Raw genomic sequence first — 19750 nt, forward strand, 5'->3', positions numbered from 1 at the left:
CATGAGACTTTAAATTTTCAAGTTTTTAAATCTCAATCTACAACCATTAAAATTTTCAAGGCTTTGTACACAAGGTTTATATGCTTTGTAAATGCAGTGTTATTGTTGAGTTTTATATGCTTTGAAATGTTATTGTTGAAGTTTTAATTCTTTGTACATGAGATTTATATGCTTTATAAATGCAGTGTTATTGTTGAAGTTTATATGCTTTGAAATATCATTGTTGATGTTTTAATTCTTTGTACATGAGGTTTATATGCTTTGTAAATGCAGTGTTATTGTTGAGTTTTATATGCTTTGAAATGTTATTGTTGAGGTTTTAATTCTTTGTACATGAGGTTTATATGTTTTATTCTAGAGATTTAAAGTGTTATTAATGAGGTTTATATGCTTGTAAATAAAGGTTTAAATTATTTTGAAGTAAAATTAAAAAATAAACTGAAAGTCACAAAGATTTAAAGTGGTAAAAAAAAATTATGACACAAATATAACTCGAAAGTTATTCTTCATGGATCTCATTTGAATGAGAAAATCGGATGAAAAACGTTCATATTTTTAGATTCGCAAAATTCATTAAGGATCGTTGAGAAAATGAATCAGAATGATCAGAGAAAAAAAAAGTGGGTGAAAAGAATTTTTTCGTTTTTGGCTTGAAAAACAAAAGTAGTTAGAAGTTAAAACTATACAGATTTAGAATTTTAATGCTTGCAGACAGAGGTTTAAATGCTTGCAAGTAGCATTGTAAAATGTTATAAACAGAGCTTTAAATGTTTGGATATGAGCGCTGGAAATGAAAGTTAGATAAGATTGAAATTTTTTTTTTTGTTAAACTACTTGGGGGGACACGCTCGGGAATTTTATTTGGGGTACAATTATTAGGCTCCCATAAAAAATATATATATTTTGAATAAATAATCACATAATAAAGTAATAAATTTTCTATATTGAATTAATATACCCCACACATTTATGAATAATTATTAGTAAAAAAAATAAATAATTTTCGTTCATATAATTAAACAACAATTAATAATTGATTAATTAATTTGTATTATTAAATGATTTGACATGTCTTAGATATCTTGAAACTCAATTACTTTATGAAAATATTAATTTAAATGATTTTTAGAGAGGCAATGTAATGATATATAGGTACAATCAATCCTTTAAGAACCTTGATAAATTAAAAAAAACATGATTAACAAAACATCTTTACTAAGTTAAAGAAAATATGAATCGCAAGAGATGACCACCTCTAATCATCTGTGAATCATAATTAATATATTTTATTTTGAACAAATAATGTCATTAATTAACTCTCTCCATATAATTTTCTATTTGTTTATCTTAAACATTGTAAAAGATTGACAACATTTTCTATAATATCAGGTCAAACACAAAGATAATAATTTATCTGATAAAATCAAGATGGAAGTTGTGCTGACAATATTAATTTCATCTTCAGTGCATATGGTGGGATTTGCCGAAATTTTTATAAATATCCAAATCAAATAACAAATTACGGAATCTATCCTGTTTTGCAATAAAATTCGAAAAATACCCAATCCGGTTATCCAATAACTGGATTTGATACAAATGTCCGGTTACCCACTCCCCGGACTCAAAAAAACAAATCCGGTTAATGGTTAACCGGATTTGTGAATTTTGCCTTCTTTTTTTTTGAAAACAGAATTTTTTTTTATTTTTTGTATTAAAATATTAGAAATATTGAATATATTTCTTTGAAAATAGATGAAATATAATATAATTTGATTTATTAGAAAGACTGCAACAAATAACCCGGATCAATATTTTTCAGATCGGATTTTTCGCGGCTGTAAGAAAAATTAATATATTTCTTTATGTGTTATTGAAAAAAAAAAAAAAAAATTAGATTCTAAGTTATTGATCCCGGTTCAAAAGTCACTTCTAGGTAATCCAGAAAATATTGTGACCTTTCTAGTACATTTAATTTATAAAAAATTGTATCTATTTTGATAATTCTTTTTGAAAAACAATAATTAAATAAATAAATTTTTTTGATTTTTTTCAAAAATAGATACAACTTTTTATAAATTAAATGTACTAGAAGGATCACAATATTTTCTAGATTACCTAGAAGTGACTTTTGAACCGGGATCAATAACTCAGAATCTAATTATTTTTATTTTTTTTTCCAATAACACATAAAGAAATATATTAATTTTTCTTACAGCCGCAAAAAATCCGATCTGAAAAATATTGATCCGGGTTATTTGTTGCAGTCTTTCTAATAAATCAAATTATATTGTATTCCATCTATTTTCAAAGAAATATATTCAACATTTCTAATATTTTAATACAAAAAATAAATAAATAATTCTGTTTTTTTTTTTAAAAAGGCAAAATTCACAAATCCGGTTAACCATTAACCGGATTTGTTTTTTTGAGTTCGGGAAGTGGGTAACCGGACATTTGTATCAAATCCGGTTATTGGATAACCGGATTGGGTATTTTTCGAATTTCATTGCAAAACAGGGTAGATTCCGTAATTTGTTATTTGATTTGGATATTTATAAAAATTTCGGTGGGATTTCTGAAGAACACCTTCCAGTTTGATTTCATCAGATAAATTATCATCTTTGTGTTTGACCTGTTATTATAGAAAGTGTTGCCAATGAAATATTTCACAAGGTTTAAGATAAAAAATAGAAAACTATACAATGATTATTGATTAATAGCACCATTTGTTAGAAATAAAATATATTAATTGTAATTCACAAGTGAGAAATATAAAGAGGATTAGAAGTGGACATCTCTTGTATATCATACTTTCTTTGACTTAGTAAAGGTGTTTTGTTAATCATGTTTTTTCTGAAAGAATAGACATCAGGTTTGTTTGTTTGATATAAGGTTTGCACGAATCTTGATAGATTCCAACAACTAAATCAGCTGAACCGAATGGGCTGGTAATCTGGTATTGCCCTGAATTTGCACCAGGCTTTAAAGTACTATCTACTATATATTGTAAATTATTTATATTGATTTTCAGATGCTCGTATTTTTTTTTTAATTTAGGTCAACGTCTAATTCGGAAAATATTTCTTGGAATACATTTAAATTTCATATGTGATTTTATTACTATTTTTTTGGAAAGAAATTGATTTTAGTCAGTGCTACAAAAAATGGTTTGAATTAAGTATTTTTAAGTTTTTATGTCTTTTTAAGTCTTTTGAATTTTAAGCATGTGACCTCTCAAACTTAGTTGTTATTAATATTATGTTAATTTTGTCTTGTTGTCATATCATATTAGCTTCAAACAATGAATCGAAATTATTGTAACAGAGTATTTTCACGAATGATATGTTTATATACAAAATTTATATATGTTCAATTAGTTAAATATAGATCAAGCAGCTAAAAAAAGAGGTTGAATATATATTAGATTAAATTGAAAATTTACAAATTTAGCATTAAATTTATTACCCATGAAATTGATAAATTTTAAAATTAAACTCATTAAAGAGTTTGATGAGTTTAAAATCACACTAAATTTATACCCAAATGTGAATCCCAAATCAGTATCAAAACTTGATAAAATATACCCTCCCTCCGTACGTAGTACTTTCAAACATCCGGATTAACATCTAAACTGGGCTCTATTTTACTAAATTAATATTGTAATAAGAGATGGCCACATGGCAAGTAGCATGTCGTTCTAGTGGTCATAAACAAATAAGTTAGCAGATCTATTTTATTTTAAAAGATTAAAAATTTTACCTTTTGGTGATTTTATAATTTTATATTCGAAAAAATACGTACCAAAATTTGATCCACACAACGGTCGGTTTCATATGAAAAATCAATTAAAACCGATCTTAATTCTTTTTCAGCAAAGGAATAGTTATAGTTCTCATTTTTCATAAACACGGATTTTATTAGGTTTTGAATATGTTATATTTAAAAACATATATTATTTTAACTAGCAATATTAAACGTAATTCTTACCATCAAATTTCAATTAATTTACGATTCAAACTCAACTAAATCTGAATTAAAATAACTTGAAATTTAAACTAAAACCCATGCAATTTTAGTAACTCAAAATCTCAAATTTGATATCATACCAAGCATAAATTCGAACAATCTGAAATCCGTATTGACCCGAATCCAAAACCCGAATGTTGATCTCGACTAATTTTGTCTTTATCTTGGGATTGTGATTTATGAACAGTATTGGTCCAAATCAATGTAAATGGATTTTGACAAAAAAAATGTATATATTATTGCCGTATTAATTGTATGGAAATACCTAGCAGATATTAATATCTGCACCGGTGCCGTATAAATATAAGCCTAGCTAGCTGTTAGTTTATTGATTTCATATCAATCTAGCATTATCCAAATACAAGTTTATTTAAAAAGTTAATTATAAAATTAAATTTCTATTCAATTAAAATTAAAAAATTCAAAATATAAATAAGCAGTCATTATTTCAACAAACTAGATTTGGATTATATTTTTAATGATGTATTAAAAATTTAGAATACTTAAAAAAAATACATGCATGATGTGAATGAACATACAATTATTAATTTGTGTTATGAAATTGTAAACTAAAAACACATACTTGAATAAAGCTATCTCCATATGAGAGGTTACATATAAAAAATCCAGCATGCCATAGAAATTGATGTGATGTAAACGCTTGATCCCCATCTCATATTAAACAAACTCTTTAATTTAACTAATTTATACGAGTGTAACATATAAATCTAATTTCTGTACAACTTGATGATGACAATCCTGTAATATCAATAAGTAATTGTGACGATCTTCGGCCATTTTTATTAATATCCTAAAAAAAAAGATTTTTTTTAAAACTATCCTCATGTTTGGATTTTTTTTTTTTAAAATGCCCCGACCGCCAAGCCCACGGACGGCCCATCCCTCCTAGCAGATCGCCCGGGCCAGGGGCAGTCCACTAGAGACCAGACCGCCTGGGGTCCGGGCGGTCCTCCTTTTTTTTTTTTATTAGGGAGAGATCTTAATATTTTGATTTAAATAATTTTGTGAAGAAAAGGTTTTCTTGTTTAGAGTGTGTGTCAAAAAATAAGACATTTGATATATTTATGAAGTGATCTCGTAACTCTTTATAACTTTGATTTGGTTTGTCAGTTAGATATCACAAGTTTAAAGATAACACTAATTAAGGACTTGCAGGCCTCTGACAGCTTGTTGATCTTCTTATCTTTATTTTTGGTACTAAAAAAATAGTTTAGAGCTACTAAAATATATTAAAATCTCAAATTAGACTATCCATGTACAATGCACCCTAGACTGACATCTGGTATGGTACAAAGTCCAAACTCAGCAGCTAAGCACTAAGCAAAGGCCACTGGTATAGTGCAATGCACTAAAAACATCAAATTTGACATCTTCTAATAAATCAGCAAGTCTGGACTGATATAGGGACCAAATTGCAAAACTGATTATACCAACATGTAGAGCATTCAAAAATACACAGAATTGATACAAATTTCAATTTATTTGGATTTGTTTACAATTAGTTATGAATTTTAAAAGTTCGATTTTTGAAAAAACTTTAAACAGTCATAACTTTGGCTAGGAAAGTCGGATTTGCGTGTATGACCACTTTTCAGAAAGGGGAGGATGAGACGAATCCGAATATCATCCCGGGAGGAAGCCCCGGGTATCTAAAGTATCAAAATTTCAAAAAAACGTCATTTAGTGCCTCAAAAATTCGGTTTAAGTTTTCGTTCGACGGTAGGCATACAACGATCGGTATTTTATTTAGTCAATAGCCTAAGGGATTATTCAAGAATGAAATAATCAAATAATCCAATTATTCTCTGAAAAAATGGTATAAGTTGACAATAAGCAAATGGTATATGTTAACAAGAATCAAGGCCAAGTCCTTAGTGTTATTGTTAGACTTGTGATATCCAACTAACAAATCAAATCAAAGTTATAAAGAGTTACGACATCACTTGATAAATATATCAAATGTCTTATTTTTTTTGGCATACACTCTAAATAAGAAAACTTTTTCTTCATAAAATTATTTAAATCAAAAAGAGGACCGCCCAAACCCCAGACGGTCTGGTAGGAGGGGTGAGCCGCCTCTGACTTGGGCATTTAAAAAAAGACAAACAAACAAGAGGGCAGTTTTAAAAAAATCTTTTTTTTAGAGTATTAATAAAAATGTCCGTTAATGAAATATAACTAAATTGCATTCTGCACTTTAATTGGAATATGAGGAGGGTTTCAATGCCTCATTTTTTTCATACCTCATTATACGTCATATTTTATATTTTTGTTTTCAAAGACCAAATTGTCGATCCAAACCATTCAACAAAATATTTATACTAAAATATGCATGGAGATGAAATTTTATATTTTTTTGAATTTTTTTTCTATTTTTTAAGATAGGTACAAAATCACTGTTTTTGAACCGTTAAAAAAACAGTGATTTTCTACCCATCTTAAAAAATAGTAAAAACATTTCAAAAATTATAAAATTTCATCCCTAACGATATTTTAGTATAGATATCATGTTGAACGGTTCGGATCGACAATTTAAACTTTGAATATGAAGAAAATGAAGATATAAAATATGAGGTATGATGAGTTATACAAAAAATGAGGCATTGGAACCTCCTCTTGGAATATTATAAATTTAATGTTATATGACATATAATATTACAGAAAATCTAAATGTATTTTTAATTATAGCATATACGTTGTTATTATAAAATTTAACGAAAATTCTTATTCACCAATATTATCTTGGGGGAATGTCATGTATGCCCCTCAAAAAATTGAAATTACGTATTTTCCCCTCTAAAATTCATAATATCATATTTACCCTTCTAAATTTGGAAAACTCACAAATTTATCTATTTTATTACCTCATATATTATAACTCATTATAAATTTATAAAGCACCCATTTATCCTTTATTAAAAAGTTAAAAAATATGTAATATGTTTAAGAAAATTATATGTAATATGTAATACATTTTTCTTAAACATGGTCCACAATTTTTTATCTTTTTAATAAAGGGTAAAATTGAGAACTTTATAAATTAAAATTAGTTTTAATAGAAAAGGCAATCAAATGAGTAATTTTGTAAGTTTTTGAAATTTAAAGGGTAAATGCAATATTATGAATTTGGGAAGGAAATATACATAGTTTTGATGTTTTTCAGGATATACATGAAATCCCACCTATTATCTATTAACTTATTTAAATTTATATCTTACAAAATTTAAATGCTATATGAAAAACGGATCAAAATAATTGAAAAATATATACACACACATATATAGCCCTAGATTCGGATCCTCTAAAATAACTCAAAGTTGAGTTTAAATCCGGATCGTCTGATTGACTTGGCACACAAACTAAAGAGATTTCGTAAATTTCTAGCTTAAAAATTTGAGTTGTTTCATGATCGAACGGTCCGGATTCAAACTTAAAATTTGAGTTATTAGTTTCATGATACCGGAGGACCCGGACACCATATATAGGCCATAGCCCTCCATTATTTTGATTGAATAACATGGAAATCCCTCCACGTAAGCTACAATCTCCTACTAAAGAGGCCACAAAAATCATACCTTTACCTCTCTCAATAAATTCAACTTCAACCATTTCCCTTCTACGGAAAACTAACCATAGTTTAGATCCAACTGTTCTCCACCTATATATTTACCTACACAACACACAGCTTCTCTTCCCCTCAAAACCATAGACGCTCTATCTTCTCTAGAAAGAGAGAGAGAGAGAGAGAGAGAGTGCATGGATGCACCGATGGGTTCTCTCAGCAAAGAATCAATAGCAACTGATGATCAAAGTGATGAAGAATTGAAGAAGATCGCACAAATGAGAGCTCTTGTTGAAGCACAAGACCCATCTGCTAAGGTTTCTATATAATATCATTTGAATATTTTTAATTTGATCAATATGCTCATTTTGTCATCAGTTATTTGGTTGCACCATGTTCTAAAAGGGTGATTCTAGTAGAGAGCGTGCCAGTATGAGGGAACTAATTTTAAAATAAGAAAATAACAGAACAGATAAATGAATTAGTAAATTAAGCATAATTAGGTAATAAATCGTTATCAGCGCTCAGATAAAGCAATTAGAACAAATTAAAGACAAAGAGCTTTGTTTCTTTTGGGATATATAGTTGTGGGGGGTCGACTAATAATTAAGTAGGTGCATGCATGAAGCCTTTTCGGATTTTCTTTTTGTACTGAATGAATGTTTCAACAGATCAAATTTTTGTTTTGTTGTTTATTAACTCTTTGTAAGCCGGTGCATTAATAGCTGTGCACTTTGTTTCGATCTTAACCCGTTTGTTGTTCTTGAACGAGTTCCTAGATGGCGCCCATGACCATCTTTTTATTATGTGTGTAGCATTTGGAAAAAAAAAATTATATAATGATATTGTTTTCGAAAATTCTCGAAACATAGCAAGAAGAAGAACACTATAAAGTGTTCAAATTTTAATTTTAATTTTTTTGTTGTACAGTCATCTATTCAGTAAGTAGAAAATTAGAAAAAATAAATTCAGAGATAATTATTTTTAAATTAGAAGTGAAATTATTATCAAATTAAAAGTGAAATAGTGTGCAAATTTATTAATGTAATTCAATTGTCAGATAGAAATCATTAAAAAAAAGAAGGAACAAATGGAAGTATCAACGAAGGGGAAAAGACTATTCAATTTCTGAAACATTCTTTTAGTCAACAAGTGTAAAGTAGGAGACCACACTTTCAAACTATGGCATGGAAAAGTCTTTTTTGAGACATTTAGGCATGGAAAAGTCAAACCGGCTTTTGAATGTGACATGTGAGAGTTGAAACGCTTTGTCCAAACAGCAATTTTGTAAGAAAATATAACACTGATTTCTCAGATTTTTATTTCTTTTTACCTTCAAATGTAAAATTGGACGCAGGGGGTGTCAACGGCACCCTTTTTTATCAGTTTATCCGAATCGTATCGTATTTGAAAATATAATTTTTTTTTCGTTAATTTATCAGGCGCAGGTAATAATTTTTTCCGTTATTTTATCCGTTTTCGTATAAGATAATTTTAAAAAATAAAATTATATATATATATATATATATATATATATATATATATAGAGATGGGCTATGGTGCATTGCAATGCATAGGCCATGGTGTGCATTGGACCATAAATCACCGATTCAAAGTCCAAATGACCGATCCAAACCGTTCATCTTGTTCTCCATATTAATATGTGCTTGGAGACCAAATTTTATATTTTTTTGAATTTTTTTACTATTTACTAAGCCACTTTGAAAATCACTGATCCAACAGTGGCTTCTGATTTTACTGTTCCAAACAGTCACCGTTGGATCAGTGATTTTCAAAGTGGCTTAATAAATAGTAAAAAAATTCCAAAAAATATAAAATTTGGTCTCCAAGCACATATTAATATGGAGAACAAGATGAACGGTTTGGATCGGTCATTTGGACTTTGAATCGGTGATTTATGGTCCAATGCACACCATGGCCTATGCATTGCAATGCACCATAGCCCATCTCTATATATATATATATATATATATATATATATATATATATATATATAGAGTTAGGCTGGGGTGCTATGGATAGCATAGTGGCCTCTATGCTACGGCTCAATATTCGAGTTTTCAAAATCCAAACGGTCGATCCGAACCGTTCATCTTATTCTCCATATTAATATCTGTTTGGAGACCAAATTTTACATTTTTCTGAATATTTTTACTATTTATTAAGTATTTTACAAAATTGTTGATCCAACGGTGGCTGCACAAAACAGTAAAACCGTTGGATTAGCGATTTTCAAAGTGGCTTAATAAATAGTAAAAAAATTCAGAAAATTATAAAATTTGGTCTCCAAGCAGATATTAATATGGAGAATAAGATGAACGGTTCGGATCGACCGTTTAGATTTTGAAAACTCGAATATTGAGCCGTAGCATAGAGGCCACTATGCTATCCATAGCACCCCAGCCTAACTCTATATATATATATATATATATATTTGTATAAAGATGATACATGATACAATAAAGTTTTGTATTTTATTAAAATTTTATAATATAAATTAGTTGTATTTATTATTATTATTTTCTTTTTTCTTGTTTTGAAAAATAATTTATTAAAAGCACAAATTGAAATATCAATGACATTTTTTTATTTGTTTATCCAATTTGTATCGTATTTGAAAAGACGGATAAGAATAAAGATTTTTTTCGTTATCATAACAGTTACGGGTATGAAAATGTCTCCACCCAACCCGTTAACACCTCTAGCTTGCATTCTCAATTTTTTTTTTTAAACTACTATATTATTGAACCGAACTTGAATGCATGCTTCTAGAATTGTCTTAACACATGCGTTCAAAATGAGAATTTAAAGGGATGATATTATGCATTAAAATTCAAATTGTGCATGCATTTAGGCAATTCTCGAAGCATGCATGTGTTAAAATTTACTTCCTCATTTAATATTAATATTTGTTTTCATGATCTGAACGCATATATTTAATGCTTTGTCAAAATTATTGTAATTTATAAATTCAGTATATTGTTGTCTATCTAAAATCCGAAATGTCAGGGATACTCTTGTAAAAAAATGTGTTATGAGCAAATAATTTTTTGTGAGAGTTGATATCTATTAGATTCTTTTTCTGATTAAAAAAAAAAACACATCTATTAAGGTTCTTTTAGGTCCCAATCATACTATTATATATACTCATTTAGTCATTTTTCATGCCTATAGGTTGAAGTTAGTTGGACGAACCAACCTACTTCCAAACCGTATTAATTATACCTACATATTAACAAACCTACAAATGGTACTACTAACACTATTTAGAAGTCCTTTCTGTAATCTGGCATTATCTACCCGTACAGTACAGAGTAGCAATTTTTCGTTTTCTTCTTCATTTTTTTTTGTTTGAGAAGAAGGAGGTGTCAAACAACTCAAATATCTAATATTGATAAGAGATACTCTATCCGGATTTATAATTGCAGTCTTCCACAATGAGAACATTATTATCTTCTGTCACTAGATCAATGGCCGATGTTTCAATTTTTCTTCTTAAGACTTAACAAAACATGCTTGTATGTTATGTCTTGGCAAATCCAAAATAATTTACTATTTTTATTTTTAAGGTTTCTCTAATCATTTTTATGTTTAGTGGTCTCCTTTCATTTCTCTCATTCTTAACATTTTTTCTAACCTCATTTGGAATTTGGACCCAAAAAAAATGAAATTAATTGACCAAACATCCGGAATGAAATTTTGGACCCGGATCTGCTGGATCTGAATTCTGAAATTTGAGTTAGGCTGGGTGCTATGGATAGCATAGTGGCCTCTATGCTATGGCTCAATATTGGAGTTTTCAAAATCCAAACGGTCGATCCGAACCGTTCATCTTATTCTCCATATTAATATCTGCTTGGAGACCAAATTTTATAATTTTCTGAATTTTTTTACTATTTATTAAGCCACTTTGAAAATCACTAATCCAACGGTTTTACTGTTTTGTGCAGCCACCGTTGGATCAACAATTTTGTAAAATACTTAATAAATAGTAAAAAAATTCAGAAAAATGTAAAATTTGGTCTCCAAGCAGATACTAATATGAAGAATAAGATGAACGGTTCGGATTGACCGTTTGAATTTTGAAAACTCGAATATTAAGCCGTAGCATAGATGCCACTATGCTATCCATAGCACCCAGCCTAACTCCTGAAATTTTAGGTAATATGTCTATGTACTTACATTCCATGCATTGTATGTGAGGGAACAAAAGGCGGTACGGAACCCGGTTGGTAAGGAACTATGGTACAATCTTGAGTCACAAAGGGACCATAATTGGGGGACCAAAAGAAATTAAAAGGACACTTGGTTGATTGGCAGCCATAGCCCATAGACTTGACATCAGGATCATTGATTTCCTGGTGGAAATAAATGTTCAAAAAGGTACTACTGTTTATACATCATAAAGGGACTGGAAAACAAACCTGCTTCTTTGTGTCAAATAAAAGGGGGACATTTGTGCGACTTGGTCAGTATGGCCATTACAAACAAAAAAAAAAAAAAAAAAAAATGATAGCAACTTTTTTCATTTCCTATTGTTGTTAATGCAGCGTTATTGACTGATAAAACCCAACAACAATAATTCATTTAAATTTAAAAGCGCGCTCACCTGTGTTCAACATCCATGTATAAACCAATTTGATTTTGCAACTTGGGCCAACAGGTCAAATATAACTACTAATCAAATAAATGTTTCTAATTGAACTTGTCAAATCATGCATTGTCATGAAATGCAGGAGGCTGATGACAAGGCGGTGAGGAGGTTTCTTCGAGCGCGAGACCATGACATCGGCAAGGCCTCGGCAATGTTTTTGAAGTATCTCAAATGGAGGAAAAGTGCAATCCCTAATGGATTTATCTCTGATGAAGAAGTAAAAAATGAACTTGAGCAAGACAAGGTGTACATGCAGGGTTTCGACAAAATCGGGAGACCGGTAGTGGTTGTTTATGGCGGCAGACACTACTACTCGAAGCGTGAGATGAATGAGTTCAAGTGTAAGAATCGTTTTCATTGTCTTTCGATAACAATAATAATGAAAATAATAAGAACAGTAATGTAAATATAAAAAATTTAGAAATCATTACTACAACTGTCATCATTATTACCAAAATATTACTCACATTATTATTATTATTATTATTATTATTATTTGTTATTATTATTATTATTATTATTATTACTACTACTACTACTATTACTACTTCTGCTGTTATTATTATTTGAAAAAAATAGAATTCACATCCACAAATGTAGCTCTAACCATTTGGAGGTCATTCTAGTCTTATAACCAAATTTGCATTTCCCTTTGACATTTTGACCCAATTATCTTTTACGAAGCTTACAATTTGATTGGTCATTTTTTTCTTTCTAGAATGGATTAAATCGAGAAAGAATTGATTAACAAATTATGTAAACAATTTCAATTCACTTTATCTAAAGGACAAAAAAGCCCTTGTATAAATTGACAAATGGTACAAAGTTGATTGGTGAAAAAATTCACTCTGGGAGAGAGAGATGGGGACGCAATGAATTCAATGACAAGGACAAAATTCTAATTTTTCTATTCTTCCGAATCCCAATCCAACTTTTCTCCAAATTCAATTTCAAGCAAGATCCATTTTTCCTTTCCAACCAAATAAAATCACTTCTTATTATATCTTGAGATAATAAGCTTTGCTGCCAGCTGTCAATAACAACAAAATAATCTATTTTAACCCGTGTGTTTTGAAAACCTTTTAAATCACTTCTTGTGTTCAAGTTAATTTTACAAGGGTTATCAGCAAAACTGTCAAAAGTTTTTTCTGGTGTTCATCAAATAAATAAGAGACATATACCAGCAGAGAAAATATCCTGTTATCTACAATTTTATATTGACTAATTTTAAAACAAAACAAAACAAAAAACAGAAGGACGTACTATTGCAAATTACAATCATTAAAACCAAATCTTACTGATTGAACATCCTTTGTCTAGCACTTGACTATTAGTGGTGTGTTGAATATTTTCTGGTGTGTTGCATATCCTGAAAAGATTCTGATATAACTAACGAAATCTCATATTTGTTGTAGGTTATGTTATCTACTGCCTTGAGAAAATATGTGCAAGGTACTTGTTCATTGAATTCTTAGTCTAGTCATGTCAGAAATAAATGAATTCGTATCCCCTCAGGTTACCTGACTGAGTAGAATTGAATCGGACGGTCCGAAAATGGATTGGCACGCCTCTCAAAGCATAAATAATCCTGCCCCTTCTGTCATATCGAATCCCGACTGGCTGAGAGTAAATCTGAGCCGTCCGTTTCAATTGTGTTGAGTCAGGTACTTGGGAGGATACGGATCCGAAATAAATTGCTAGCAAGTAGCCACCTAAACTCTAGTACAATTTAAATGTATACAAGTAAATAACACCAGAGACGGAGGCAGAATTTTGAATAATGGGGGTCAAAACATACAAAAAAAACCAATAACATAATATAATTTTTTTTATGAAGTAAATATTATAACCATTAGTGTTTGGATTGGAGAGAGGAAGAGTTTGGATCAGAGAGAGAGAGACAGGCATGTGAAGCTTCTCGTCTTTTGAAAAAAATTAATATAAATTTTTATAAGTCCCCAATTTGTACACATTAAAAAAAAATTTCTTGAAAAATGAATGGGGATCAACTATACAAAATTTTTAGAAAATCTATGGGGTCATTTTACAGGTACCTTTAACATTTAACTATAAAATATACAAAAGTACCATGTATAATAATTAGTTTTTGAAAATGAATATGAGTCAATTGACCCCCATTTGATGCACTTACATTAATAACACTATCAATCGATCATACAACTAAAAATGTTCTATTAGACATGAGATAAGATTATATTGACAATATATATACTTGATAACTATGGAAATCGGCGCAACTTGTTAAAATTAAACGATTCAAATTTGTGGAATTTGGAGCAGTTTAAAAACTGATTAGTATGCCATTAACCATGCAATTTGGAGAATCAATGGCACATTTAAGATCAATCTATTCTCTCAAAATGGCACATTTAAGGTCAATCTATTCTCTCAAGTTTCGCCATATTTGGTATACATGTATATATTTAAACTCCATTTTAGATTTCAATTTTTAAGAAATTTAACATGAATTTCCACAATTGTGATATGAGGGATAGACAGGCCAAAAGTTTACACAGTGCTACTAGAAGTACAATACCAGTACCAATTTAAAAGCTAAAAAATAATTTGACATTAATATTCACCTAACTCATGCAATTTGTGTACCGACGCACAAACAATCACACCAAGCCAGAACAGAGCTTTATCAAACTACAGAAGGACCACGGAAAATTTAGTAATATGAGGAAAGAAACAAATAAATAGGAAGTTAAGACTATATCTATATCCTCAACTGTAACCATTAATTTTTGACAATTAAGAAAATTAAAAATGCAGGATGCCAGAAGGTCATGAGAAATTCATGGGCATCTGTGATTTGAAAGGCTGGGGATATTCAAATTGCGATATTCGCGCTTTTCTTGCTGCTCTCGATATCTTACAGGTACATGACTTGTATAAAATACCGAGAGTTCTTTTATATTATTACTGTAACTCTTGCCTGTGTCTGAGAACTATTTTTATTTGTGGTTATAGAATTACTACCCTGAAAGGCTTGGAAAGGTGTTTCTGGTCCATGTGCCATCGATGTTCATGAAGGCATGGAAGATCGTATACCCGTTTATCGACAAAAATACGAGAGAAAAAGTGATCTTTCTTTCCCTTCTTTTCCTTTGGTTTTCTCACTTTCTGTAATGGTAGTACTGTTGTCTATATATTTACAGCCTGATAACACAAGTAGGGGGTAACCGATATATAATATAAGACCGCCAAAACCCGAATTGAGAAAAGAGTAAAGTAAAAAATAAAAATGGTCTCCATATGAAAATGTATTTGCAATATTATTGGCATTAAATTTTTATTTTCAAAGTTCAAATAGTCGATTTGTACCGTTCAATACTTGCAGGGTAAATTTTACATTTTTTTTTAGAATTTGTTTACTAATTTTTAAGATAAGTAGAAAATCACTACTTTTAAATGGTCTAGAATTTTTAGATCAAGTGATTTTCTACCTATCTAAAAGATAGTAAAAGAATTCTAAAAATATAAATTTGATGTACAAGTACATTTTTATATGGAGATATTGATCCATAATAAGAACCATTATGCACTATGCATAATACCATGCAGAAGCTGATATATAACTTCTCAATTAATTGTTCAAATGAGATGGATGCACCCTACATCTCCTTGATGTCGTTTTCACAATTTATATCCATCGTTTTCTTTTTACAGATTGTTTTTGTGGATGATAAAGATTTGCAAACAGTACTATTAAATGACATTGATGAGAGCCAGCTCCCTGATGTGTATGGTGGAAAGCTACAGCTTGTTTGCATAGAAGATTAGACAAATTTGCCAAAACAAAAACAAAAAAAAAACTATACAAATCTATACATATTAATATAAAGCCATTCAGGTTTTGGCATCATCACATGTCACTTCTTTAGGTCAAGATCATGCTCAAAATACAATGGATTATTATGGATGCCTGGAAAAATGGCAGGTCTACTTGTGGGTCTAAAGCCTAAAGGCAGTATAGAAAGGGAAATTTCCTTCTTTTCTTTTTATGTAGTCAATATATTTGGTAGAGAAAATAAGTGAGTCTAAGATCATAGATCACTATTGTCAGATTCGTTTGTTGAGGAACAAAAATGTTTGGGTTAAACGTATCAGTTGTTCTTCTAAATTTTAAAGAAAACGATCTGAATATTTGATCATCAAGTGCACTATACCATGTCACTAAGGAGTATTTGTTCTCTGATAATTTTAAGGGCTTATGTAATTGCTAATATTGAGGCAATCATTTGATCATATTTAACATAAAAAACACCAATGATGGTTGCAAATAACAATCAAACGGTATGGACTGCTTTTAATTTTATAAAAGTCTTTATAATCTCAAACTACAAGTTATTTCATAATAAGTAAAGAAAGGCACACGTAACAAGATGCAAGTCCATCATGCAGTTACTGTACCAATAAGCAACTTATTCTCATCCAAAAATTCATATGGTGGCACTGCGAGGTTTAATGGGGCGGGGCCCTTCCTAACCCGGCCCGAACTATCATAATGCGACCCGTGACATGGGCAAAAGAACCCGTCAAATTCCCCTGCTTTTGGCAAAGGGACGCATCCTAGATGGGTGCACACTCCTACCCAAAGTTCGAAAAATCGGCTGATTCCGAGTCAAATTGGCCGATTCAACTCGGAATCGGACGGGACCGGGCTGATTTTTGTCCGATTCTCAAGTTTGTGTGATTTATTCCAAAAAAATCAGATGAACAATGACAGAATCAGCCGATTTTCCGTCCGATTTACACCGATTCAAGCCAATTTAAAGCAAAAATATTTTCAATTTCACTAACCTGTGCCGATTCAAGGCGGAGGAGAAAATCGCGCCATTTGAGCTTCAATCACGCCAGAGGAGAGAAAATCGTGTGAGGACTGAGAAGCAAAATCGCGCAGGAGGAGAAGGAAGGCCGAAGGGTCTGATTTGTGGCATTTTTGAAATCCAGCCCTTCATATTTTTATTATTTACAACTTAATATGTATATATATTTTTTTAATACAGAGGACGATGAGATGATCCCGTCAGTCTGTGGATCCCGTAGTGCTGCCAGATCAACACTGTTTGCCAGCTTGATATGCTCATTAGTACGGTGCCATATGAAAACTGGCTTTCCTTGCCACTTCACGGTCATAACGGATCCAGGTTCGATGCTTGAAAGATCCACCTCAAGTGTGGATAGTGCGAGCACATCCTTCGAAGGCAACATGCTAACAACAAATTTTATTATTAAGAGACGGATAAATGATGCATATACAAAACGCCCCCCCTGTGAGAACGAAGTATGCAAATGCTTTCTTGCTCGGGTCACCTGGTGGATACCGTTCATGGATGCTTTCATTGTACTCAATTCTAGGGTTAGGTTTTTTTTATTGCTGAGAGTGTTGGGGATTTGGGGTGAGGTCCGCTGGGCCCGTGTCATGATGAGTCGGTACTGGGGTCCTTGATGCATAACCTGAAATATGTAAAATTAGGGGACTTCCTAAAAATAGATTAAAATGTAGCTAAAGAAAACTAACATAAGGTATGAGTGAGGCTATGGTACTTTGCAATGCGCAGATCGTGCCGTGCATTGGAATCATATCTTCGTCTTCAAAGTTCAAATAGTCGATCTGAACCACTCATAATTAATTATTACCATATGAAAATATACTTGGAGACCAAATTTTATATTTTTTGGAACTTTTTTACTATTTTTTTTAGTAGGTAGAAAATCACTACTTTCGGATGGTCCAGAATTTTTAGATCAAGTGATTTTTTAATTGTCTCAAAAAAATAGTAAAATTTTTTTCAAAAAATATAAAATTTGTTCTCCAAGTACATTTTCATATGATAATAATGTTAAGCAGTTCGAATCGACTATTTGGACTTTGAAGACGGAGATATGAATCCAAGGCACTAAACAATCTGCGCATTGCAAAGTACCATAGCCTCACAGCCCTCACTCCATAAAGTATCACTGGTGCATATTAAGGATTTAGAAATCAGAACCTCTCTCATTTATTTGACCAAAGAAAATGCTTTGTCCGGCAATAAAAAAATTGCCAGACCGTATGTCATTTGTTTATTTTTTGAATTTGATATATCCTACTTGGACTTTGCATACCTTTCATATAGTTATGAATGTATATGTGATTTTACTTGGATTACCTCCTCTAATCAGTGCAATCTGCTAATGTATTGTGATTATCTGTGTGGTTGTTAACAGGTTACTTTCAGTGAAAAGCAATACAGCCAACCAATATGTTAACATGCTCCAATATATAAAAGAATTAGCTGGTTGGCTTCATCTTTTGATTTAGAATTTAATTTCATAATTTATTGCCTTGATAATTAGATCATTTGCAAAAATAAAATTAAAGAGTTCCAACTGGGCCTTCTCTGCACCTTGGGTATTTGCTTAGTGTCGGAAGTTAAATTATTTGGGCTTCTATAAAGTCCTTTTCCAGCAAACTTACATTAAACTATTTACGTTTTTAATCAAAGGAAAGCATCCAGTAAATATTTTTTTTTTCAAAAAGAAAATCACTTTCATTTTTTGCATTTATCTGGTAATATTACTCTTGAAACTTACTTACATTTTCTCAACTGAGCAAAACCATTTAAGATCCAACAGAGCTTCCCAATAAAATCTAATGTCTAATGATCCATTTAAATGTTAGGTCCATTATGAGCCCATTAAAATAATATTCAGGTCTCAAACTATTCTCGGCGAACTCAATTTTTGTTTTCCTTCCTTTTCCTTTTTTATTAAAAAAAAAATTACCCAATAGCCACTACATCAGTTAAATGCACTGCCATATATATTATCTTATGGATCAACTTTTAGTTTGTTCCATTAGCTATTTTTATTTTTAAAAAGAGCAAAATTTAATGAAAAAAAGGGCAACTGCTGACCTCTGTTGAACTCTGTCCAAGGAATGAGACCTGTTCCTGTTAGTGATGCACCGAAAGGAAACGATCTTGCCGGAGACAGCACCAGGTCCCATCGCCGAGGTAGACAAGCTAAGCGTCTCCAAGTTATCAACCTGACCAGCATCTCTTCACCTTACAATCGAAATGTTCTTCTTTCTTTCTTTTTTATTTATGGAACCCCTTTTGTCCTTTTTGCACTCTAAGTAACACGTGTGATCCTGGTGTAATTCTAAAATTATATTTTTATTATTATTTATTTCCTCTAACAAGATAGAATCAACAAAGCCGTCTTAGCTCAGCTGGTAGAGCGCACGGCTTTTAACCGTGTGGTCGTGGGTTCGATTCCCACAGACGGCGATTTTTTTTGAATTTTTTATTTTTTATTTTTTGAAATAACTTAAACTAGGGGTTGTATTGTAAAATAACCGTCTGGTCATGTTTGGTTATAGATTAAACAATGGAATAGGGTTTTAGATCTCACTTATTTTACTAAATGTGGTTTAATTGAACTGGATTAAAACG

General features: G+C 30.8%; 1 protein-coding gene and 1 non-coding gene across 2 annotated transcripts; both read left to right on the forward strand.

Annotated features, from left to right (window-relative positions):
* The first annotated feature begins 7637 nt into the window (after positions 1–7637).
* On the forward strand, positions 7638–16457 carry LOC144564321 (uncharacterized). The gene is made up of 6 exons (XM_078313922.1): positions 7638–7926; positions 12367–12625; positions 13700–13736; positions 15081–15186; positions 15279–15389; positions 15978–16457. Exons 1-6 carry the CDS (start codon positions 7804–7806, stop codon positions 16089–16091), a joined length of 750 nt encoding a protein of 249 aa, XP_078170048.1. The 5' UTR covers positions 7638–7803; the 3' UTR covers positions 16092–16457.
* Positions 16458–19512: 3055 nt separating this feature from the next.
* TRNAK-UUU (transfer RNA lysine (anticodon UUU)) lies at positions 19513–19585 on the forward strand. The gene has a single exon. It is a non-coding gene; the product is annotated as a tRNA-Lys (tRNA).
* Positions 19586–19750: the final 165 nt, after the last annotated feature.

Source organism: Carex rostrata, chromosome 13 (genome assembly GCF_964058835.1).
Source record: "Carex rostrata chromosome 13, lpCarRost1.2, whole genome shotgun sequence".
Classification (NCBI taxonomy): Eukaryota; Viridiplantae; Streptophyta; class Magnoliopsida; order Poales; family Cyperaceae; genus Carex; species Carex rostrata.